This window comes from Rhinolophus sinicus, linkage group LG02 (assembly GCF_036562045.2).
Source record: "Rhinolophus sinicus isolate RSC01 linkage group LG02, ASM3656204v1, whole genome shotgun sequence".
Taxonomy (NCBI): domain Eukaryota; kingdom Metazoa; phylum Chordata; class Mammalia; order Chiroptera; family Rhinolophidae; genus Rhinolophus; species Rhinolophus sinicus.
Window position 1 is genome coordinate 195,292,881 of NC_133752.1, and position 26,294 is coordinate 195,319,174.

The window sequence follows — 26,294 nt, forward strand, 5'->3', positions numbered from 1 at the left end:
CTGGGGCCAAGGCTGCTTCCTGGACTGTTTCCAGACCAGGGTCCTCTGGGAAGGCGTATAAACATTTGGGCAGCCTGCACTCCTGCAGAACTGCCTGCAGTTGCTCTGGCCTGGCCTAACCCTCTAGGTTAGAAGCTGTTGGGGTAGCTGGAGGCTCCCTGGGGACTGGGGGTCCAGAGCTGGTGCCTCTGGGCCCTCAGCTCTGCACAGACTGACAGGAACTTCGTGAGGCCCCAGCAAAACTACATAGATGTGCCCACTGGGAGCCTGAGAGGGGCTTGGTATGGCTCTGCCCTTCAAGCTGTACGGAAGGACAGGCTGTGAATACTGCCATCCAACAGTCACGGTGGATGCCTGGGAGCTGTGGGCCTGGAGGAGAGGTCAGGGAGGGCTTTGTGGAGAACAGGGGAAGGAACAGGAGTGTGTTGACCAAGATTGTTGGGAAGGGCATTGCAGGTCGCAGCAAAGGCATCGAGTATCAACACATGGGCACTAGGGTGGGGTGGGGAGTCAAGAATGTACAGTTCAGTGTGGATGGAGGGCAACGCTCACGGCTGGGGAGGAACATGGGACCAGATCACTGAGGGCCTTGAATGCTGGGCCCAGGAGCTAGGCTTTGTTCCCTAGGCAACAGGGAGCCATAGAAGAGTTTAGGGTGAGGGAGTGATGTGTGTTTCATCTCTGTATGCTGACACATAGTAGGCACTCACTATACAATGGCCAAATTACTAATGAAAGAATGCTTGACCCTAAGAGGTCATCTCACTTGCTTATGTATATATAGTTATGTATTATTTGTATTATTAAGGTAAAACCTGCTCATTTAAAAAAAAAAACAACTTTAAGATAGGTGAAATGATATGGTGGTTGGAGAAATAATTGACATCATTCATTGTTTTCATCAAAAAACATCACCGGCTCTTGAATACCTCTAGAGCCAGGGAACTCACCTCCTTACCAGGCGGCCCAAGACCACTTGCAAGCAGAATCCAGAGGCCTCTAAACACCTCCCCTCTCAGCTGGCAGAGAGCAGCCTTCTGAGCTCCAGAGTTCCTGGCAGCACCCCCAGTTCTGCTAGGGAGGGCTTCTGAAGCCTGGCTGTAATGTCCAGCTCTGAGGCAGCTTCCTCAACACCACGCGGCTGGGGCGTTGCCCTTCTCTTGGAGAGATTTTCCTCTGGCCCAGCCCTTCCCATCCAGGCAGGTTGCATGACCTCAGGCAAGTGGCACAACCTGCAGCCCCAGCGCTTCCCCATCTGTAGAGCAGGCTGAAAGGGCTATGCAAGTGGATGTGCTTTATCAGGCAAGAAGCACTAGGTGTCAGTGAGTCACTTGCTGTATTTATTATTTTCCCGTGTTCATTATGGGCAGGGTGGGGTGTTTTCTTTAAATGCTTTACCCCAAGCCAAAATAACTCCATGCCCCCATGCCCCTAGAGTGGGCCGCTGGCACGTTACCCTTGCAACATCTCTGGAAGGAAGGATGGGGTGGGCAGACAGCCTCCCCCAAAATGCTCCCCAGGCCACCTCTGCCGGCCACAGCTCCTCTGAAAAAGCCAAAACCAGGACAGCAAAGCCCCCCTTCCCCAGGCACACGAGGCTGGGTGTGCACACAGCTCTCCCACCAGGGGCCTCCTCTCCTCTCCTTTCCTCTGGAGGCTCTGCCCACCTTCCTCTCCCCTTCCCTGGGCTTCCCCATGCTGCCATCACGAGCACTTCGGCCCCAAACAGCCTGGCTTCCCTGTGACGCCTGAAAGATGCTTCGCTGTCCACAGCTGCCACGTGTCGTCCCAGACCCGAATGCTCAGCCAGCTCACTCCAGCTGATTTTGGCTGGGGGCCCTTCCCCCACCACTTGTTGCTTCTACCCTGAGACAGTGTACTGGCCTAAGGGGTGTCCCTCCAGCTTCACCCTGGCTTGAAGGGAGTGGACCCCAGGGCCCACAGCCCGCCCTCCAACACCTCTCAGGCTGCCAGTTCCCTGCCACCCCCTACCTCTGCCCCAAATCCTGGGCTGCAGCAGCTCGGGCCCCCTCACCAGGGCCCCCCCATCTCGCCTCCCCAGGAAGGACTGCTGGGAGCCCTTCTCCATCAGGATGTGGGGTGTGGGGAGGTGGCCTGTCAGGCCCCTCACAAGTACATCTTCATGGCCTCGTGTGTCGTGGGGCAGTAGCGGGCATGGAGCTGGGCCAGCAGCGCTTTGGATGTGGCCTTGAAGCGCGTGCCCTGGCTCTTCTTGTTCCACACATGGACAGCGTAGGTGGCATTCAGCAGCCGGGGCAGCTCCTCGGGGCTGACATCCTCAAAGTACTTCTTCCAGTTCTGCCAGGGGATGGGGTAGAAGGCCTCACAGGGCAGGATGGTGACGCCACGACAGGCGTGGCTGTCGCCCAGGCTGCGGGTGGAGCACCACTTCTTGAAGACCCGCGTGAGCAGCTGCGGGCCCTGGTGGCCCCAGACCCAGCCGTTGTAGTGGGCCACGAAGTCGCGCATGCAGAGGGCCATGAACTCGTGGTGGCGCTCGAAGGCCAGGAAGGCGCCGTTGAGGACATAGCGGGACTGGAGGCCCAGCATGTTGGTCAGGTTCCTCAGGTTCTTGAGGACGATGAAGTCCGTGTCCAGGTAGATGCCGCCAAACTTCCACATGAGCGCCAGCCGGGAGGCGTCCGAGAGCACAGGCAGCAGGTAGGGCTCCCACCGCCGCCGCACGGCCGCGTACCAGGCCGCCAGGGGCGTGTCCCGGAACAGCTCCTCCAGGTCCAGCGGGAGCAGCTGGACGTTGGGGAAGCAGCCCAGAAGCGAGAGGCCCAGGTGCCGGGGCAACGAGGCATTGCCGCCGGGGAGCCCCTTCATCAGCACCATGACCCGGGACTCGGGGTGGGCCCTGGCGGCCGACTCCACGGAGCACATGAACAGGAAGTTGGGGTTGGTCCGGTCTGAAGTCTCCAGGAAGAAGATGTTGCCCGGAGGGGGGGTGCTGGAGGGCGGTGTGGGGGGCATCAAGCGGGGGCAGGGGACGTCTACAGGCAGGTTAGAGAACTGCCCTTGGCTCCTAGGCTCCCCGACAACGTGCCAGTAGATCATGATGGAGACCAAAAACATGAACTTGAAGCTGATGATGAACAGGGTGCAGGCCCGATGCCTCGGGATGCCCGGGAGCAGCCCCAGCAGGCAGTCGGAGGGCCTGGGCATGGTCTCTCAGAAGGAGCCTCCAGCAGGAACCGGCTGGTCTGCAAGAGACAGCGCCACATGTGGGCAGGCTGCTGGCATCCCCACCCAAGAGAAACACTCCCACAGACAGCAGCCGCAGCCAATGCCAACACTGGCTTCTGGAGCCCATGGGCTACCTGGAGGCTCAGACCCCATCTCCTTCCTCACCTGGAGGAAGAAGTAGACCACGGACGGAGTTTATGCGCTGTGACACACCTGTGAGCTCCCCAAGGACCAGGCCAGTGCTTCCCACAACATGTGGCCATCAAGGGCCCTGGGCAGGATCTGGCACATATAAGGGTTGTCAGACGTGATGCCTGGCCAGGCTTGTACCCCTGGTTGTACCAGGCAGGCAGCCCATGATTTGAGACCCAGCACACGTACTCCTCAGCTCCGTTTGGTTCCATAAACCAAGCCCGGGGCTGGTCTAGGAGGGCAGACTGTGGCGCAGCCTTGGGAACGCTCAGCGGAGTCCTGGGGCTGGCATGCAAGCTCCCTCCCAGGCAGGACGGAGAGCTCTAAGTACGCCAGGGTGCTTGCTGGGTCCTGAAGCCTTGGCCTGGACAGGCCAGGATCTCTTGGGCCCCTGGCTTCCCCAGCCCCTGCCCCGGGCTGTGTTTCTCCTAGACACAGGTCTGGAGGAAAAAGGGACGGAGGCCGCGCTGTATTCTATGACCTTGGCTAGTACCGCCCTTGGACCCTCACTCTCTCCTGGTGGTGCCCACTTGGCCAGCAGCCAGGAATGTCCCTAGGAGCCCTACAGGTGGCTGGGAGAAACAAGATAGGCTCGGGCCCCATCCCCAAGGGTGGGACTGTGGGACCCATGGGACCCCAAGTTGGCCTGAACCAGCTGTAAGACCTGGGGCAAGTCACTCAGTTCTCTGACCCTCAGTCTTCCTACCTGCAAGACAGGAACTCTGAAACCCACTAAAGGGTTGTATTCATTCATTCATTCATTCATTCAATAAATACTGACTGTGTACCATGCCCATGCTAGGAGACCTTCTCGGCATTTCACACATACTAACTCATTAAACACACAGCCACCCTAAGGGGTGGCAATCATCACCCCCATTTTACAGGTGAGGAAACAGAGAAGTCTGGTAACTCATGCTGAGTTCCGTGACTGGTAAGCAGCAGGGCAGGGGTTGGAACCCAGGATGCCCGGCTCCAGAGCCCGTGCTTGCACCACTGCACGGTCCTGCCTGGGAGGGATGGTACAGCTGATGTGCAGACTTGCCTGGTGCTTGGGGGCCTCAGTGAACATTGGCCTGGACTCTACTCACTGTTGACAGAACCCCCGCCACATCTACTCAGCGCAAAGTGCCAGCTTCACACCCCCTCTGGCCCTCAGTAACCCCAGTGGGGTAGTTGCATCATTTCTACTTTGGAGGCCAGGAAACTTGGGCAGAAAGGGGTAAAGGGACTGGGTATAGCCTGGGGGCCAAAGGGAACTGGGGAAAACCCCTCCCCAGGACCGATGGGTCTCACGGCCGGAGAGTGGTGCCAGAAACCTGGCACTTGAGCAATTGGGCCCAGCCTTCCCCCAGTGCCAAGGGCAGGGAACCGTGGCGAAATCAAGGACTGGAACTGACCAGCCTGGGTGGCCCATGGTGGTGAGGCGGGGATCCGGGCAGCCTGGCAGGCCTCCTGCAGACACGCCCTGGCTCAGCAGCCAACCTTCTCTGCCAACATGAACACGGTCCTTTCACACGCTTCCCGCGACTGCAAATCCATCTGCAAAAGATGGTAAAAGACAGAGTGAGGTGGGTCTTGGGCTCTCGGAGCCCTGGGGCTCATTTGTTCATTGATTAGTTCACTCTCTTGGCCCCCCCGGGAACACGTTCAGCAGAGGGAAGATTTAGGTGCAGCCCTGCCCTGGAGGGGCGCTCAGCTTGTGGGGAGACCATCTGAAAGGAGACGAGGACCAGATACTAGAGGACAGCTGAGTTAGGAGAAGGTGGCTTCCCAGGGGAGGTGACACTTACAGAAGGGAGTTGGCCAGACAGACCTCCGTAGGCACGTGAGGTCCTATACACTTTCTCTCCCCAGTGCCGTGCTCAGCGCCTGGCACACAGTGGGCACACAGGAAACTCACTCACTCCCTGACTCATTCACTTGGCAGCCAGAGGGACACTTTGAAAATACAAGTCAGGCCACGTGGTCACTCCTCTGCTCAGGCCCTGAGTAATGTGGGAGGTCCACCAGGTCCTGCGTGGCCCCCATCCCGACCTCGTGCCCCACTTCTCTCCCCATCGTCTGCTCTGCCACACCTGGCCTCCTCGTTCTTTCTCAAACCTGCCCCCCCGTGCAGCCATTTCAGGGCCTTTGCACCTGCTGCTCCCTCTGCTTGGAACACTGTCCCCACAGATGTTCACATAGCTCAGTCCCTCACCTCGCTCCCGCCTTCATTCAAAAGTCATCTTCCCGTGGGGCCCTCCACAGACCCCCAAAAATGTCAACTGCCCCATCACTTCATAGTCTGTTGCTTCCTGTACTTATCCTAACATACTGTACATTTTTGTCCTTGTTTGTACTGGCTATTTATTTGGAACATAACCCCTCGGGGACAGGTATATTTCTGCGCTTTGTATGTTTTGTTCAGCATCTAGAATAGTGCCTGGCTCTTAATCCGTAGTAAATACCGAGTGAGTGACTACATCGGTGAGTGATTACGTGAGGAGCAAGTGAGTGAATAAAGGAGCAAATCAATGAGTGATCGAATCAATGAACGATCAGGGAGTGAGTGAGTGAGCAAACCAACGAGTGACTGAATGAACCAGTGAGCATGAGTGAGGAAACGGGGGGTCAGAGGTTGGGAGAGCTGCCTGAGAGCCCCCAGCGAATGGTGCAAACCAAGGACCAGTGTCCGCTGCCCCACCCTGCTTTTCCCCTGCAGGGAGAGAGGCTATTCTGGTCCCGAGTATTTTTAACCCAATGAGAACCACGCTGAGGAGAGGACAGACAGTTGGAAGGAGGGAGGCCCGGCTGCTGGGGACCAGTGGTGCTGAGCCGATCTGGCTCCACCACGGTGTGCGGAGGGGTCTGGGCCTGGTGGGGAGGTAGGATGTGCCACTCGAGCCACGCCTGCCACCAGTTGAGGGTGCCAAACGCAAGCAGTACCATATTTGGTGTTGGAGCCCAAGACTCAGGAATAGAAACTCTGCATGGGGCCAAGTGGGCTCCAGCCAATACCCGTGTGACCTCAGGCCCAAAACATGCTCCTGGCCCCCTGGATGGGCCTCGCACTGGGGCCCAATCCTGGTCCTTCAGACAAGCCTGGCACAGCCTTGCAGTGCCTCCTCCTACCTCCCGGCCCCCACATCCAGCCCTGCACCGGGGAGCTCTTTCCAGTTAGCACATTAACGTGGTCAGTCCCTGCTCTAAGCCCTCCTGTGGCTCCCAGCATCAGGACCCCCCAGGTTCCCTCTCAGGCAGGACATGAGAATGAGAAGTGCACAGCTGGTGGAGATGAGGGGCCTCAGGCCTGACCAGACCCCTGCTGGCCTGGCCCTCAGCATCAGCCTGCAGGGCCCACATGGGGAGCACTGGCGTCAGGGGCTCAGGTTCAAGTGCCTGGAAAAGGCTCCTCTTCATGGCCCGCACCGACCTCTGCCCCGGCAGTGGGGGTGCTCCACCTCTGACCCTCTCTGGGCTCCCGTGTCCAGCACTGGCTGACCATGACCCAAACAGAATGGAGTTACAGTGATGGTCAGCTTGGTGCACTCTGAACCCCACTGCCAGGCTGGGTACTGACCGAGTGGCTCCCAGAACACCAGAGCTGGGCCCTTGGAGATTCCAATGTTCCAATGGGGACACAGTGGCCCAGAAAGGGAAAGGCACTCAGCCAAGGTCCCACAGCAACAGAGAGTGGGGCTGGCACAGGAACCTGGGAGCAGCTCTAGCCGGGGGCAGCTCAGGGAGCCCCCTGCCCCTCTGCAGGGTTGTCCCACACCCTAAAGATCTTCCTAGAAGAGCTGACATCTCAGGGGGCAGATATCTCAGAAATCTCAACCCAGAAATTGCGCTGACAGGAAGGGACCAGACTCTGATCAGCAACCTGTATTAGTTTCTTGTGGCTGAAACTTTGGGGCTTAAGAGAGACACTTAACTGCTCACAGTTCTGTAGAGCAAAAGCCTAAAATCAAGCTGTCGGCAGGGCCGCACTCCCCTCAGGCTCTAGGGGAGAATCTGTTCCTTGTGTCTGCCAACTTCCAGGGGCTCTAGGCTCCTGGGCTTGTGGCCACATCCCTCTAACCCCTGCCTCCATCTTCTTCACGTGTCCTTCTCTTCCCCTCCTGTCTCTTATAAGGACACCTGTCATTGGCTGGATGGCCCACCTGGGTCATCCAGGATCATTTCCTTATCTCAAGATCTTTAACTTAACGTCTGCAAAGAGCCTTTATCCAAAGGTCACCTTCACAGGATCTGGGGGTGAGGACATGACACATGTGGAGGTCACTATTCACTCCACTGCACCTCTCCCCTTCTATGTCTCTATTCTGGAGCCTCAGAGCTACCTCATAAAGGAAGCTCTGTTCTCAAGTCACCGGTGAGGACACTGAGGCTTAGGGCAGGACAGTGACATTCCCAGGGTCACACAAGCAGTCGAATGGAGAACCTAGGGTCTGACCCTGGAGTCTGAGGTTTGCTGCCTCACCTGCTGTACATAGATGGATGTCTTGGGGTCTTGGCTTCAAGGGTCCCCTCTGCAGAGAGGCCTTCCCTGGCCATCGGCATGAGCGACCACCCTCTACCATCACTCTGGGTTATATTACCCAGACTTCCTTTCAGGACTCCGGTCACAGGCCTGTCCCAGGAAGCAGGCTGTAAATTGGAAAGCCACGTGCAGGGACTGGGGAGTGCCCACGTCCCTGTGAGGGTGAGGGATGTACAACCCAACAGAGGGAGAGGGACTGTGAGGCAGTCCCGTCAGAGGCCTCAGCTGGTCCCACAGGAGCCCTGGAGCTGACACAGCCTTCAGAGATGTCTGTTCCAAAGGAGTGTGGGGGCTTATACCCACACGGGACACAGGCTGTTCCCAGGGTGGGGGGTGTGACCTTGGTGGGGGCCTCCTTCCAGCCAAGGACAATTCCCTCTGGGCAACAGGTATGACTGCTTCTTCCCCCACCCCAAGGAAGGTGCTCTCCCTGGCAGGGAAATGACTACCTCATCCCCAACTGGCACCAGTGCCCCTGACAGGAAGGGGATACCTGGATTCATTATGTCTTGGGATATTTGGGGCTGTGGACACAGTGGGGGACAGAGCCCTGGCATTCTTCCACTTAGTAAGAAACCATCTGATAGAGTCAGAAGGCCCTGGCCTGGCTACAGGTAGGGTCAGTGTGTCATCTTAGTTCAGCCTGACCACCAACGAGGGGGGCAGGTATGATTCCAGCCAATCCTAGCCCCTGCTCCCTTGTTTAACTTTCAGAAAAGTGACTTGTCCAAGGGGCCATAGCTAGTAGCACTGGGGCTGGTGTGTGCTTTCAGGTCTACCCTCTCCTGTTCCTGACTTGCTGTGTGGGCTCAGGCAAGTCACTTTCCTTTTCTGGGCCTCAGATTCCTTTTGCACAGCGGGAGGAGAGCAGGACTAACCACATATTCTAACCATGGGGACACAGGGCACATACTGATCAACTTCCTTGAAAAGTTAACATCTGAGCAGATACTTTAGGCTCGAAGAAGCTTGAAGTAGCTGGGGAAGATTGCCAGGCTAGGAAATGGCACAGAATATAGAATTCAAACCCAGGTCCCTCCTGGAAGCTTCTAAACCTGCCACTAATTGACTCTGTGGCCTTGGGCCTGAACCTGCACTGTAGCTTCTTTGTCTATAAAACTGAGGGGGGGACTCTTTGGTCTCGGAATCCAGACCCTCCTTGATGTGAAAAATCAATACCTAGAGCTTCTGAATCCTGCTTGAAGGGTCTGCTGTCCTCCCTCCACCAATCTTTCAGGGCACAAATGAATATATGATTTCTACTCAAGAAGTAAGACTGACAGTTATAGAAGGTGATGACCCTTGTAAAAAAACAAACAAATGTGGATGTTTTCAGAGGAGAGGTTACAAAATATTCCTCCTCCAAGGCCTGTAAGGTGTTCCAAAGCCAGAAATTGAGCAGGCAGTGACTTGCCTTTTGGGGGAATATTACAAACAGAAAAATTAAGGAGGGTTGACTTATTTTTCCAATAGGAATAAGGCAGCAATAAGGAATAAGGCAGATTCTTGGTTTGGAATCTTCCCATGTCTACTGATGTCACACAGAGCAACAGAGGAAAGAAAAAACAAACCAAAAACTATAGCTTCAGGGAAACCAGGAGTGAGAAAAACCCATAAACTCCAAGTCACAGGTAAGTGTGGCCCAAAGCACCTGAGGCCAGCAGGTGTGGCAGTGAAGTGGGGGAACAACAGGGTACAGAGGGAGGCCGGTAGTGGAAGATCTGAACAACCAGGGGGGCTCATGGCTGGAGGCAGGTTGCCTCTTGTACCAGGTTAGGTTCTGAGAGGCAAAAGAGGACTGGACCCAGCAGAGGACCATATTTTAAAGGAACAATCCATTGCCATAAAAACAGGGGAAGGAGCCTTTCAGCAGAGAAAACTAGAAAACGATCCTGGCCTCTCTCCCATTTTCCTCTAAAACCTCCTGTTAATGGCTAGTCCAGGAAAATTCAACCAATTCAAATGCAGACAAAAAAACTTTGTGAAAGGAGTAAACACAGCACCCATACAAAGATGCTACATGAAAAAAAAAAAAAAGCACTAATGTTCCCCTACGTATATAGAAATTTCACCATAAAACAAATAAAAATTCTAATCCAAATTATAGCATGAATGAAAAACACTAGAAAAATTCCAGCTTGAAGGAAGACAAAGAGTAGAAAGAGCAGTTCTCTGCAAGAACTAGAGAAGAAATGGGTAGAAAAAGTGATGGAAGACATGAGGATGACGTGTGAGAACTGAAAAAAAGAACTGAAAAAAAGAAAGACAAAAACATTTCAGAGGCGAAGACCACACTACAAGAGACATAAGGGAGAACAGACTTTATACAAAGTATAGTAAGAGATAATAGAGATTAAATTGAGAAAAGTAAACGAAATCAAACAGAAATGGTCAAGGAGATCAAAACATTCTAGAAGAAGAAAAACAGATAGAAAAGATATGTAAAGGAGATCCAACAAGCGTATAACTGGAGTTTCGAAAGACGAAAACTAAAACAACTGAATAGGATAAATATTTAAAATTATAATTCAGGAAAAATTTCCTGAAATGGGGCAGACTTGATTTCATGAATTAAAGAGAGAACAATGAACCAGAATGGTAAATCCCAAGGCATAGTTTAGTAAAACTACTGGAGATTAGCAACACAAAAATACATCTTTGGGGGTTGGCCTGGTGGCTCAGGTGGTTGGAGTTCCGTGCTCCTCACTACGAAGGCTGCCGGTTCGATTCCGACATGGGTCAGTGGGCTCTCAACCACAAGGTTGCCAGTTCAATTCCTCGAGTCCCGCAAGGGATGGTGGGCTCCGCCCCCTGCAACTAAGATTGAACATGGCCCCTTGAGCTGAGCTGCCACTGAGCTCCCAGATGGCTCAGTTGGTTGGAGCACCGGCTCTCAACCACAAGGTTGCCAGTTCAATTCCTCGACTCCCGCAAGGGATGGTGGGCTGCGCCCCCTGCAACTAGAAAATGGCAACTGGACCTGGAGCTGAGCTGCGCCCTCCGCAACTAAGACTGAAAGGACAACAACTTGACTTGGAAAAAAATCCTGGAAGTACACACTGTTCCCCAATAAAGTCCTGTTCCCCTTCCCCATCCCCCAAAAAAAATCTAAAAAAAAAAAAGGAGAAGAAGAAGAAATTGCAATTATTAAAAAAAAAAAAATACATCTTTGGGCAACTACACAAAAAGATCAAGCCGTCTATGAAGGAAGAGAATCGGGCTGGCATCAGATTTCTCAGCAGCAACATTCAAGGACGGAAGACAGTGGAGCACACGTGTACAGGATCGCCAAGGAAAGACAGTGTGAGTCAAATGTTAATACATAGGGGCGGCTGGTTAGCTCAGTTGGTTAGAGTGCGGTGCTCTTAACAAGGTTGCTGATTCGATCACATGGGCCGCTGTGAGCTGTGCCCTCCACAACTAGACTGAAACAACTACTTGACTTGGAGCTAATGGGTCCTGGAGAAACACAGATAAATAAAAGCTAAAAAAAAAAAAAAAAAAAAAAAAGGTTAATATATAGCTGAGCTGTTCTTTAAATATAAAGGTCATACACCAATTGTTTTGAAGTACAAGGACTTAGGCAATGTCGTTCCTATGAGGAAAACTGAGGAATAAGCTTCAACCAATCAAACGGTTGAGTAAGTTCAGTAAGAGGACTGGATACATTTAACTGCAGATTAAAAAATAAAAAAAGAAAACAAAAAAAATTAAAATAAAAAATAAAAAGGCTCGGCCATAAGAAAAGACGAAATAGTGCCATTTGCGATAATATGGATGGGGCTTGAGATTATCATGCTAAGCGAAAGAAGTTGAGAACCATATGACTTCACTCATATGTGACATATAAAACTAAAAGCAACAAAGGAACAAGACAAATAGACAAACAAAAACTCACAGACACAGACAACAGTTTAGTGGTTCCCAGAGGGTAAGCGATGATAGGGGTGATAGAAGAGGCTAAAGGTGATGGCAGAACTGACTCTGGGTGGTGAACACGCAGTGCAATGTACAGACGATGTAGGATAGGATTGTACACTTGAAACCTATATAGTTTTACTAACCAAGGTTACCCCCAATAAATTTAATAAAATTAAAAAAAGAATTTTTAAAGGTAGGAATAAGGATGACAGAATAGAATGGGATGTCATACAGTCAGTCAATGTAGAAAATGATACAGATAAAAAAAGGTTGGTAGGGAAGGGGGAAAGAAGGTGTCAAGTGGAACACGCTTGGTGGCTGCCTCATCTTCAATTGCTGAGGGTAAAAGCTAAAACATCAAATAGTAAAAGTTTAAGCATATTTATACTACAAAGGTGACCAATAAGAAGGATAATAATACCCTATTTTGTTGAATCTAGTAAGATGAATTTTTAGGTACCACTAAAAAAAAAATGCTGCCGATTAAACAATGTCACATTGCTTTCTTATTATATAATTATTATTATTTATTTAGTTATTTTTAAAGATTTTGTTGGGGGAGGGGAACAGGACTTTATTGGGGAAAAGTGTGTATTTCCATGACCTCTTTTTTAATTAGGGAACAGTGGTATGTTTTTCCCAGGACTCATCAGCTCCATTGAAGTCAAGTTGTTGTCCTTTCAATCTTAGTTGTGGAGGGTGCCATTCAGCTTCAAGTTGTCCTTTCAGTCTTAGTTGTGGAGGGCGCAGCTCAGTTCCAGGTCCAGTCACCATTGTTAGTTGTTAGTTGCAGGGGGCGCAGCCCACCATCCCTTGCAGGAGTTGAACCGGCAACCTTGTGGTTGAGAGCCTGAGCTCCAACCAACTGAGCCATCTGACCACCCGAGAGCTGAGCTCCAACCAACTGAACCATCTGACCACCCGGGAACTGAGCGGTAGCTCAGTGACTTCCTTCTAGTTGCGGAGGGCGCAGCTCGCTGGCCCATGTGGAAATCGAACAGGAAGCCCTGTTGTGCAGAGCTGCGCTCTAACCAACTGAGCCACCCGTCCGCCCCTATAATTTTTATTTTGAAAGAACTGTTTAGTCGGATTTCTAAATCACCTATCTCTCCTGTGCATACAGAAGAAGAAAAATAAGTGAAATAAATTGGGTAATGTGTTTCTGAAACTTTGTCACCTTTAAAACCTGATTCTTCTGAATGACTTCAGTTCAGTGTCACTGAGGCCTGCGTTTTCCATACAGTGTGATCTGTACTATCCACTGTGGGTGGTGCAGCATTTCTAAAAAGAATGCTTCACTATTGTCTCCAGAATTTTCTTCCTTCAGGTTTTCATGTCATTGCAGGGGTAGGCAATGGCCACTGTCATGAACACCACATGACTAAAGGCCTCCAGAGGCATTAGATTAATAATTTTTTAAAAAGCCTTAAAATCACTCGGTACAGTATCAGCTAAAACGGGACAGTGACAAGAAAAAGGGGAGGAGTAAAGAAGAGGAAACAAGTTAACGTATTGTTCACAGAAGAGAAACATTAGATACTACTGGAAGAAAGAAGGAACTAGGACTATCAGGTGGAGATATAAATATAAATGTAACCACTAGAACAGAAACACCAGCTTTCCTAAATGTCAGAAGCACTACAGGTTTTTTTTTTAAAAAAATGAAGAAACAGACCACCAAAAGTAAAAGAATAAAGAATACAGCTCTCCCACATGCACAAAGACATATTTATGTACATATGCACAATATAACACAAAGAAAACCAAAGACCAAATATATGGTGATGGAAGGAGAACTGACTCTGGGTGGTGAACACACAATGGGATTTATAGATGATGTAATACAGAATTGTACACCTGAAATCTATGTAATTTTACTAACAATTGTCACCCCAATAAATTTTAAAAATAAATTAAAAAAAAAAGAAAACCAAAGACATCTACCATATCAATAAATATAAATTGATTTATTTCACTGATCTTAATAAAAAACACAGATTTTCAGTTTAGGTCACAAGCAAAACCCAGGTCTATCCTGCACTCAAGAGACAGACATCAAACACAGTGACTTAGAATGGTTAAAATAAAAGAATGAGCAAAAGTATAAAGACGAATACAAACAAAAACAAGGCTGGGGCCATAATCTTAATATCAGACAATGAAATGCAAGCCAAACATCACTAAATGAGCCAAAGAAGGGCCATTTATAACGTTAAATGGGATAATTCATAGGGCACCAAATAACACTGCAATGATTTTCAGGAAGAAGAAATTACAGGAATATTAGGATAAATAGATTGGAACCACTAAGAAGAGATTTTAATTCAGCTCTCTGAGCCCAAGAACATTAAGTAGATGAAACATAAATACAAATTCAGAAGACCGAAATAAAATAATCAGTAAGGTACCACAATATAGCAAACTCTCTATGCTAGTAACAGATAATGGACTTTCAAGAGTGACAGCACATTCATGAAAATTGAAAACCTCAACAATGTCCAAAAATATAAAAAATATAGACATGTATGATCGCAAGGCAGAATGACTAGAAATTAATGTAAAAATCTGAAAATTAGAAAAGGAAATTCTCATGGACAATTCTTGAGTCAAAAGGGAAATACAAACTGAATTTGTAGGATTTCTAGAAAATAACCATAGTCAAAATATCATGAATCTGAAGCTATAGGATACAGCTGCAGCAATAATCAGAAAAATATTTATGGCTTCCATACATGTAATAATGACAACAGAATAGATAAAAATACATAAAGCACCAGAGCAAAAACATTAGAAAAAAACCCATAAAATAAACAGAAAGAATAAGGAAAGAATTAATAAAGATTAAAGCAGAAATAAATTAGGAAACAGATAAGTAGTAGAACTAAGAAATATGGCAAAAATCTGGCTCTTTGGGGAAAAAAAAAATTCAATAAAATATATAAACTACCATTAACCTAATTTAAAAGAAAAAGGGAGCAGGGGCCTGGGGAGAAAACATCCAATGCAAACTGAAAAATGCCAAATGGGAAAGTAAGCAAAGAAGCAGAGGGAAAACATTTTTAAATCATAAGATAGTACTTTGCAAATAAAATTTAAAACCTTATAAAAGTAATTTCTAGACAAATATAATAAATCAAGACTCTTCCTGGAAGAGATATATCTCCTAGATAGGCCAATTTTCACATAAGAATAGCATTATAAAAGAGCATTAAGAAGCAAAAGCACCACAGCAAGGTATTTTTAGAGGAAAATTCTAGCAAACTCGTAAATAACAGAAAATCCCAATGCTTTTTGAAGTGTCCAATAGCAAAATTTAAGAGAGAAAACTTAAAAAAACAAAACAAAAAAAAACCTGACAAAATTTGCAACACTCTGGATAACTTACGAATCAGTAGATACTCCTTAACAAAATTACATATATCATCACCAAAGCCAGGAGCCAGCTTCCTATTCAGGGAGCATGCGTACTCAGCTTCACACATGGGGCACTCCTCTGGAGACAGGGAAAAGCTAAAGGTACCCACCACCATCACTAGTACTGGAGGTATTCATCAAAGCAATTTGACAAGAGAAAGAAATTAGAGGCATAAAAACTGAATAGAAACTGTTAAAACTATTGTTATTTCCGTAAGATGTTACAGTATACCTGGACAAGTCAAGAGAAACTATCGAAAAACTACAAACAATAAAAGAATGCTGAAAAGGGGTAGGACACACACGCACACACCCATAAATATAAACAAGCAGAAGATACAATGAGAAAGAAGAGCCCACTTACAACCACCACCACCACACTACTGAAGCTTAAACTTAACAAGAGATGTGCAAAACCTATGTGCGCAGAAATTGAAAGTCCCTGAAGAACACAAAATAAAGTTGGACAAGTGGAAAGACACACTATGTTTTTGGATAGAAGACTTAATTTCATAATCATGTCAGTTTTCTCTAATCCGATTTATAAATTGTACATGATTCTGAATTCGACAAATTGATTCCAAAGTTCATATAGAAAAATTAGCAAGAATCTCCAGGAGGGGCGGCCAGATGGCTCAGTTGGTTAGAACAGGGTTGCCGGTTCGATTCCCACATGGGCCAGTGAGCTGCACCCTCCACAACTAGATTGAAGGACAACAATTTGACTTGCTGCTGATGGGCCCTGGAAAAACAAACTCTTCCCCCTCCAAAAAGAAAATTAAAAAAAGAAAAAAAAGAACGTACAGGAAAACTCTGAGGAGGAACAAATGAGGAAGGCCTGCCCGTTTAGATATTAAACCACCCTATAAAGTTTCAATAATTAACACAACGTGGTCATATAAACAGACAAACGGGGCAATGAAACAAAAGGCATCACAGAAGTAATGTGGTACTTACACACTCAGTAAAGGCAGTTATTTCCAATCAGTAAAGCAAATGCATCTCTTAATACAGATGCTGAGACACTGGAGTAGTTGCCAGGGAAAAAGAATAAACTGCATCCAACCTCAGAATGCACCCCAGGATAAACTCCCAATGAAAAATAATAAAACCCATAAAAGTTTAGAACAAAACATGAGTAAATTTCTTTGTAACCTTAGAAGTGGGAAAGTTTTCTGAACTACGTATGAAATCCAGAAGCCATAAAAGAAAACATGAATACATGTGACTGCTTTGCAAGAACAAACCTCTCCATGCCCTCCCCCAAAAAACTACCAGCAAGAAAGTCAAAACTGAAGTGACAACTTGGGGAAATTTCAGTGCTTCTTGATCCCAAAGGTCTAATTTTCCTAACCTATTTAGAGCTCCCAGAAGACAAGGAGAAAAAGACCAACAAACCGAAAGAAAATAGGCCAAGGACACTTCCCACACGTGCAAAAAACTGACCCTTAAACACACCAGCAAGATTGAGGACCTTTCTGAGAGTAAGAGGAATGCAAATGGAAACACTCAGATGGCATCTCTCTCCTGTCAGATGGGCAAAAAGCCAGGGCTTAGAAACATTCTTCTGGCCAGGCACCCTTCTAGAAGGCTTGCCGAGTGGCACCGCTCCAGTGGTGAGGGCAAGTGAGCCACATCTATCTAAGTTACACCGACATTATGCTCTCTCCACGTAATCCCACTCTGTGACCTTATCCTACAGATAAGTGACATTTGTGCAGGTCACAAGTTTGTTTGCAATTGCAGCCATTAGAAACAACCCCCAAGGTCTTTTCTGAAGGGACTGATTAAATACACAATGACACACAGATAACTTGGAAAACAATGTCAGCTGGCAGAGTCCAAGGCTGCTTCTACTTGTGGCCCAGTCCCACATGGCCAGCACAGACCCTAACATGTACATATTTTTTGAAGGAATGGGTAAATGATCCCTAAACTGCCCCAAAACCCAGGACCAAAGGTGGTGACTGACCCGGGGTGGGGGTGGGGGTGGGGCCATTTGCAAACTGGAAACCATGAGCGATGCAGATTACAACTGTTAGAAAGTGTAACTGGTTTGTTCTGCCTGACCCTCTAAGGGTACAAAATAAGGTTACGTGCCTTTGACTCTTCGTAGTAAAGTACCTGAGTATTCACTGGTCCTAAGAGAGGAAAGGTAACCTTCCTAACCTTCCCAACGCTGCATGGCTAGTAAATGTGGGAGGCAGGATTTTCACCTGTGTATGTCTGCCCCCAAGTCTCAGACCCTCCTCCCTTTGCTGAGGCCATGCCCCCTGCCACGGTCACTCCAGCTCTGCACTAGAGGCTGGACTAAAGATCAAGCTGCCAGGGGTGGGCTTCTCGGGGCAGGGTGATGTCACTCTCCCTGAGCTTTCGGATGAGTTCAGGGAGCAGTAAGTCACCATGAGCCTGAAGCCCCACATACTTGGGCACGAGCACGCAAACACCAGGACCTCCTGAGGTGCCAGGGTGGCTGACTGTGGACGAGCTTTCTGTACTGGTCACTAGTAGGGGAAATGCTTTGTCAGAGGAAATCATGTCCGGCAAATGAAGTACCTATGGAACAGGCATCTAGAAATTCTGGCCTGAATTACGAGTCCCAAGTTCACTCTACTTGGAAGAAAGTTCCCATGTTGCCTCACTTTCTCTCTCTCTCTCTCTCTCTCTCTCTTTAAAATTGCATTAAAGATTAAAACTCATTGGCAGCAAGAGAGAGTGCCACTCCACCTCCCACCTCCAAACACACACACACAGCACTGCTAATACTGGGTGTTTTATTCTTAACAGTCTCTGCCAACTGGATATTGCCTGAGCAAGGGGCCTGGTTTCTATCTTCTATACACTTGTTCTGTGACCTTGGAGTATGAACCCCCAGGCCACCACTAATTCTGAGTCTCAATTTCTTCATCTGTAAAATAAAGAGCTTGGGAAGGACAATGTCTAAGGATACTTCTAGAAAGACCTTCCTAATCTGGTCTCTCTGGCCTTGGTTCTGCCCATTCCATCAGCAGTGTCATCACTGACTTCTCTAGACAGGGCACCTCAGGGCCACTTGCCCCTTGGTGCCAGGCCAAGAGCACAGATATGAGGCCAGAGGAATGACAGTTCATGGGTGAGAGTTCTTGCCCAACCTGATACAAAAAGTCATCTTGGGGAGAAACTGGTCAAGACCTTGGCCTCACTCCCAGCATGTTGGATCATTCATTCAACAAATGCTTGAGCACCTACTATGTGCCAGGCCATGCTCCAAGGTTTGGAAATACACACAGCAGTGAACAAAGCAGACAGTCTTGGCTTCATGGAACTGACATTCCAGTGGGAGAAAATTAACAAGAAACACATCAGGAGGTAAAACATGCTATAGAGAAAAATGTGGCAGGGAAATTGGGCTGCAAGGACTTGGGGACGGGGTGCTACTTTACACAGAACCGTTAGGGATGGCCTCTCTGAAAAGCTGACATTTGTGCCGAGACAGAGGGGACACACCATAGGGATCCAGGTGTGGAAATCAGTGAGTGCAAAGGCCCTGGGGCCAAGTACCTGAGGCGTTGATGGAACAGCAAGGCAAGGCAGGGGAGGAGGTATCAGGAGAGGTCAGAGACAGTGGGGAGACCTGGCCGTGGGGCCGTAAGGGCCATCAGAAGGCTCTGTCTCTATGGGGAGGGCACCTCCCCTCAGCTCTCATTGGGAGATTCTGAGGAGGAAAGGGCTACAGTGTGACTTATGCCTTAAAGACATCTTTAAGATCTGGCTGCTTTTGCAGAGTAAACTACAGGGGACGTGTGACTAGAAGCAGTTATGAGGCCACTGCACTAATCCACAGGAGAGGCGGGAGTAGGACAGGGAATAGGGGGAGAACCCCTCTTTGAACAGATTTCCCCCACATCTCTCCGTCTCCCATCAGCCCAATCACAGCGCATGCAGCTCAGGTCTCCTCATGTCTCTCCATCTGTCTGTCTGTCTCGGGAACCACCATCACAGCCTCCTCCCTGGCTTCCTGCCTCAGCCCCCTCCAGGAGGCCCCCACACCCCACAATGCTGAGGGCTCATGGGCACCTCCCCTCAGCCCTGCCCCTCTCAGGTCCACAACTTGCAGACCAGCCATGCCGCTGACCTCTGTTGTCCTGCTCAAGCCATCGGGCTCTGGGAATTCCAGGTTTCTGCAATGTGCTCTTTGCCTCTTCCCCAAATAATCCCTCCCTCCCCTGGTCAGGACTTCCTAACCACCAGAGGAGAGCTTGCCATCTGCCAAGGACAAACCATGCGTCGGGTACTCTGCCAAGCAGTTAGCTCTTTACCTCATTTCGGCTTCCTGTCTACCACTGTGGCCCCATTTTACAAATGAGAAAACAAAGGTGCAGCGAGGAAAGGGACCTTCCCAACACGGCATGGCTAGCCAATGTGGGAGGCAGGATTTGCATCCAGGTATGTCTGTCCCCAGCTCTCAGACCCTCCTTCTCTGTGAGTCTCTCCTGACCTAGGTGAGCAGAGCAACCACCTCCAGTTAGTTGCCTGGACTTCAGCACAGCTCCCACCAGCGGCTGTGGGCCGGGTCCCCAGTGCTGCACCTGCTGGCACACAGTAGGAGTTTGTGGCTACCTTCCAAATGAGTGGGTCTGTGAACAGCACTCACCCCAAACCCTGCCTCACTTAGGCCACAGGCAGCCCCTGGGGTGAGTCCTGCTGGGAGTGACCAGGGTGAATTTGGCCTTGGGCTGAATTGAGAGCAGAGGGAAGTGGACACTGAGTCAAATGCGGCCCACCCTGCCTGAGATTGTAAATGACATTGAATTGGGGAGGGCCTGGCACACAGCGGGCACACTATAAATGTGTGATGACTGAGTGATGGGGGTAAAGAAAAACCATCCTGATACGCTCAGTGTCTTTGAAAACAATGGTAAAAACTTGAAAGGAAAACCAACTCTTCCCTATTGCTCAAAGCCACCGACCGGTTCTGGGAACTCTAAGCTTCTGCAATACGCAATCCCCTCTTCCCACAACGTCCCTCTGCCCCTCCCTCGCCCAGCAGCAACCATAATAGGGAAGAAGAGTTGCCACTTGCCAAGAACCCACTAAGATGCCATTTCGGTTTTATTCCTGGCTGTGAGGGTTATGGGTGATTTTCGTTGTCTTCACATCTTGGAGTGTTGTGTATGTGTTTCCATGACGCACGTACATTTAGCCGACGGTAGGGCTGGTAGGGCCAGAGTAGTCAGGCTGCCCGCTCCCAGTCTTCGCAGAGAGGCTGCGTGGGTGCGTGGGGTGGTCACCCTGCAGGGACACCTCCCGCTTTGCTCTTTATCAGGAAGACAGTGTGGAGCCCCTGAAGGCTGGAGGGAGGGACAGGTGAGTGCTCAGTCTTCCCGTGGCCCTGGCACAGAGGGTACCTGTCAGCATGTTGGTAGTCTTTCTGGTCCTTTTCCATTCACATGGAGCCGTGTTTACACAGCGCCGCATACAGGAGACACAAAAGGAGGTCCTATTACACGTGCTGCTCTACAAACACCGTGTTGTATTTTCACTTAAAAATATGCTGGGCCCTGTGCACTAACACTAGGTGGTGGAGGGGGCTGCACGTCTCCTAAAACTCATCGAACTGCCTGCGTGCAGCGTGTAAGTTTTACCTGAACAAAGCTGCCAGAGAAATCTGAGCTGTGCCCCAGCGATGAGACCAATACAGAGAGCGCCACACCCTCGTCTTCAGGGCTGCATGGCACCTCGTCATGGGGCAGGTCCGTCCCTCATTTTGAGGATCTTATTAGCATTCACATCTTTTCTGAGCACGTCCTTCATTATTTCTATAGGACTGGTTCCTAGAAATGAGCCTCCTGGATCCAAGGAAACGGAATTCCCCTAAGGTTGTAGCTGCAGCGCAGTAACTTGGCTCCAGATGGTTTTAAAAAGTCCAAAGGGGGTGATAACACCAGGGAGGACTTAAGGGGACGAGGCCAGCAAGCAGCACAGGGAGTGGGGACCTTGGGTCCAGAACCCTTTCCTTCCACGGATGCTTTTCCGCCTTCTTCTCTACAAAGACCAAAGCCAGTTCCTAAGGTGTCCTCCCAGCCCCTCCCTCTCACCTCCTGTCCTCACCAGCTCGGAAGGTCTCTCTGGACCAGTGCTGGGCACCTGCCACCTCCCGCATCCTCTGGGACCTCAGTTCATCCACCTGCCCTTCCCTCTCCGGGGGCCTCAGCCACTCTGTCTTCTGGCTTTTTCCCATCCGCTCATAAAAGTCTCCCTTATCAAAAAGCACACACACAAAGTAAAAAAAAAATATTAAAAACACGCTCCTCAAACACACCAGCAGCAGCAAAAATAAAAGCTACGTTAAAACTGAGGGAAGCTCTTGGCCACAGAGATGGGATACGTAATTCACTAGTGAGATCAAACGAGAGATAAGAAACACACAGAGATCTGGTCATTCATACTCTTTGACCCAGTAATTCCATTTCTAGGAAATAACAAGAAACACACACTCACAGCCTGAGGAAGCATGGACGTCCCTCTGGGAGCCCGCTGGCTCTAGGGACAGCCCTTATGAGGTTCATACGCACTCAGTACGGACAAACACCCAGCCACATACACAAATGGAGTATTCAATGCAGCATTATCTAAAAGAGCCAAATATAAAAAAAAACCAAAACATCAAATGAGACCCATTAACTAACAATGACGTAACAACATGTAAGTGTTGACAAATATAAAAAACGATGTTTGAGAGAGGTGAAGAATTTGGAACATTTATATAGGCAAGATACTCAAATAACTAAAAATGTGTTTTAAAATTCTGGCAAAAGGAGCAAATTTTAACAATAGGTATCTCCAAGTGATGTAAACATGGAATCCCCCCCCACACATACACCTCTTTCAAGCAACATTTAGTGAGCACCTATGATGTGACCGCCTGGGCACCGGGCTGCAGGCAAGGAGAGAAGAGGGATCGAGATCTGGGAGTTGTGGCCGCACCTGGGAAGCACCCTATGAGGAGGAAGGACATTCCAGAGAGCACAGCCAGCAGCAGAGCTTGGGTGGGCAGGTCCCAGGTGTAGCTATCCACCCCACCCTCGGGAGAGAGAACCAGGAGGGGCAGCGGAGGTTGGGGGGGATAGAAGGGGAAAGTGGGGGGGGTAAGGAGACTAGGAGGGGAAGTGATGTCCCCACACTTCAAACTTCTCTTTCTCATCCGCCCCTTCTTCCAGTCTTGCTGCAAATGTCTGGGTCTCACTCTGCCCTCGTCCCAACTCAGACCTTGCAGGCTGGCACCCCTGCTGCCGTGGGTACTTGGAGACCTGCATCCAGGACCCCATGGCCGGGTGGGTTTGGAAATTGTCGGCTGGGGCTGATGTGGTGGGTCACAATCGCCTGACGTTCTGAGTCAGCCGAACGATTCTGCCAACCCTGACACACACACACACACACACACACACGCACCCCAGGAACAACCCCACTAACCTAGGCAGCTAGAAGGCTCCCACTGGTACAAGGAAACAAAACACATTTTTAAGAATTTCCATTTCCGAGTCTGTCCTATAACACTGAGCTGTCCTAGCAGACAAGCAGGGACAGGCACCGGAGGCATAAGAGGAAAATGAACAACAGAGGAGATTCCATCTAGACCCTTCCTTTCTTTTCCTTTGTATTTGGGCCTGACCTGGAGATTCCCCCCAGGGGATTAGGGCTGTGGGAACACGGCGCGCAGGGGTGGGCGCGTAGGGGTGTAGTCCCGGCCAGGCTGGGTCCCGCTATGTCACCAGGGCAGTGTGGACCCCCTTCTTTGGGAAGAGGTGACAAAGGGACATCCTTGGGCAGCTGGAGGAGAGAGCAGGAGGGCCAGAGGGGGTCACACCAGGTGCTCCAGGGTATCTGATGAATGACGGGATAAATGGCTTTCGAGGACTCCTAAGGGCCTGCAGGCAACAATCACTCAGTATTTGGGGGAGATAGAAAGGGTGTCCTCCTGAGAGAGGGGTGGTTGCAGGGGAGATGGCTTTTAACCCTCTCAGGGCCAGAGGCTGAGCTGAGTTTGGCAAGACGGTGGGAACTTCTACCCTCAGGTGTCAGGTGAGGAAACTGGGGCAAGGGGAGTCGCCTAGCAGTGAAGAGAAGCGGACGCTGAGACTGGACCTCCCCGCAGCACATCCCAGCTCCCACTTCACTCAATCTTTCCCATCTGGAGAAGGGGAGGGAGAGAAGCACGCCGGAAGGAGGGGTCGTCTGCAGACGCGTATCCTGAGACGAGCGAGCCTGAGGCCCGACTTTCCGACTTCTCAGCTCTTACCCGGGCAGTTCCCTGCACCTGGACAGCCCTTCCCCGCCTCGGAGCGTCCAAAGCCTCAGCATCTCCTGCCCCGGCAGCCCGCCCTCCAGCCGGCCGCTCCCCACCGTTCTCCCTGCAGGGCCAGGGGCGAGCGCGGCCCCGCGGCCAGGCCTCCCGGGACGATTCCGCGCCCCCAGACAGCGCGGCGCTACTCGCCCAAGGTCGCAGCGCGGGACGGGCGGGGCCGCCCTCGGACCCCGGCTTCTTGCGCCCACTGCCCTCTCCCACCGCGGTACCCGGCCCGGGCGGGGCTGTTCCGAGGGCTCTCAGGCGGGGCAAGGCCACCCTAGCGGCCCGGGGCTCCCGCTCCAGCCGCCCCACTCAACTTTGGGGAGCAGGGGAGCGGAGGCGACGGCCGGGGACCGCCGCGCCCAGTCAGTGCGCACTCAAATGTCCCCTCTGGAACAGGTGGCGGGGCAGTGGCCGAGCTCTCCCCGCCTTTTCCTTCTCAAAACGCCCCTCCCTGCCCGCGCCGGGGCGCCCCCAAGCCCGCGTCCCGGACCCTCGTCCACGCACCCTCCACGCGGCCGGGGTACCTCCTGCTCCGGTGGCGGCGGGCGCCGGATAACGTTGTCCCTGACCCAGCCGGCGGGAGCGCCGCCCCTCCAGCCCGGGGCGTGGTCAGCACCGCCCCGCCCCGCGCGCTCCCCACCCCTGCTTAGTCTCGGCTTCCCCGGCCCGCCTGTCCTCTAGCTCCCGGCTCAGCGGCTGGACCATCAGCAGCCCTCAGGCCAGCAGGTACGGAGCCTCCGCACTCTGTGCCTCCTTGCCGCCTGCTCTGTGGGTTTATAATCCCATTTTCCCCATTTAACAGATGAGAAAACTGAGGCTCCAAGCGGTTAAGTAACTTGAAAGTCACACAACTGAGAAGGGGCAGTCAGTGTAAGTTAATGAACCTAGGCTTGCCTGTTGCCACTGCCCAGAATGTATTTATAACCTCTCTCCTCAGCTGATGACTGGTGCCCAGGTCACTTAGAAAATGGAGACCCTCCATGCCAGCCCTAGGAACTGTCTGGCACTTAGTACATGCCCCGTAATTATCCTTTGAATGACTCAAAAGACAATTCCCACCAGGACCAGGCTGACCCCACACCCCCTCCACTTGTCAAGATCCCGCTTCAAGCCAATACTGATCCAGCAATTCTACCCTTCTGTCTTCTCCCCATCACTGTCCTCAATCCACAAGCGGTTACTTACCTCATCTTAAAACTAAAACAAGTAAACAAAACCCCTCTTAGGACCCTTGTGCCCCCTCCAGCTACTGCTGCCTCACGTTTCTTCTTCCCTTTATGCAAAAGTCCTGCCAGAGTTGTCTCTCCACCCAGTCTTCAGTGTCTCTGCTCCCATTCTCCCTTAAACCCTCTCCAGTCCAGCTCTGGCCCCTTCCTCCCCGCTAACCTGCTCAATCTGTTATTTCGGTCCCCAGTGACGCCCATGTTACTAGGTCTGTGCCGAGTCTGCATCCTGGTCTTCCCGGTCCCTCCAGCTGCCGGCTCCCTCTTCTCCGAAACACCTTCCCAGACACCACACTGGTCCATTCTCCTCCTCCCTGGCCACCCCCCATTCTCCTATGCAGACCCCCTCTCCTCCCCAGCCTCTATAGTTGCGCTGGCCCCATGCTCAGCTCTTGATCTGCTCCTGTCCTCACTCTTTACCCTGATGCTGTCATGCTGTCCCGCGGCTCTGGAAAGCACACTTCTAACTCCACGCCTGGTCCAAGCCACCAGACTCTCCCCAGGCTGAGTCCTCCTCTCACTGCTATTCCTGCCTCCCCCCCACCCCCAAACAGCACCAGAGGAATGACAGGTAGTAGAACCACCCAGGTCACATCTCTCCCCTGCCTCCCTCTGACTCCATCCCTTTCTTCTGTGTGGGGGACCCTGCCCAGCCACACTGGTCTCCTTGCTGGCGCTCACCCCCGCCAGGGCCTTTCCTCTCACCACTCCTTTGCCTGGAACAGCCTTGCCCAGATATTTACGCAGCTCTCTCCCTTACCTCCTTCAGGTTCAAGCTTCAATGTCAGCTTCCCCAATCTCCCTATTTCAAACTGGACATGCCCATCCTGCCTTCCCTCCTTGATTTCCCCCCATACACTTATCACCATGGGACGTGCTTTATGTTTCACATATGCACTTATTTTATTGCCAATCCCCTGCCCTAGAATGCGAACTCCACAGGGCAGGGGTTCCTGCTGACTTATTCACTGCTGTGTCTCCCTCCAGGAACAGCACCTGGAACAGAGTAACTGGGCACTCAACAAACGGATGTGGAATGAACAAACCTGTGTCCTTTCACTGCCGGTAATATTCTCAATACTTTTTCTTTCTATTGGCTTTTTCATTCCAATAAATGCATTTTAAAAGGAAACTTTATATTACTGCCCTAGATAGAACACTTCTTCCGTTACCCTAGAACTGGAGGCAACAGTAAAAATTAGAATAAAACAATGTTCTAAAGCTCTGGGGAGCCCACTGCCTGTGTGAGGGCTGAGCTCCCCCCTGCCCTTACCTTGTTATAAAGTGAGAGCCACAGGTGGTGCAGAGAGGTACTCAAGGCAGGCCAGCACCTAGTGAAGAGTTGCTCCTGGACCTCAGCAGAGGGACTAAAAGAGATTGAGAAGGAAGTGGTTTCTTTCTGGGAACCATCTCTTGGGCTTAACCACACAAGCTCCTCCTGGTTCTCCAGGCAAGAAATGGCCTCCTAGCAGCTTAGGAA

General features: G+C 50.6%; 1 protein-coding gene across 1 annotated transcript; it reads right to left on the reverse strand.

Moving 5' to 3' along the window:
- Nucleotides 1-1,322: 1,322 nt before the first annotated feature.
- On the reverse strand, nt 1,323-24,180 carry A4GALT (alpha 1,4-galactosyltransferase (P1PK blood group)). Its single transcript, XM_019715428.2, has 3 exons — nt 24,096-24,180; nt 4,803-4,944; nt 1,323-3,227 (listed from the first exon to the last, which is right to left on the reverse strand). The coding sequence occupies exon 3, from the start codon at nt 3,187-3,189 to the stop codon at nt 2,128-2,130; it is 1,062 nt and encodes a 353-aa protein (XP_019570987.1). The 5' UTR covers nt 3,190-3,227; nt 4,803-4,944; nt 24,096-24,180; the 3' UTR covers nt 1,323-2,127.
- Nucleotides 24,181-26,294: the final 2,114 nt, after the last annotated feature.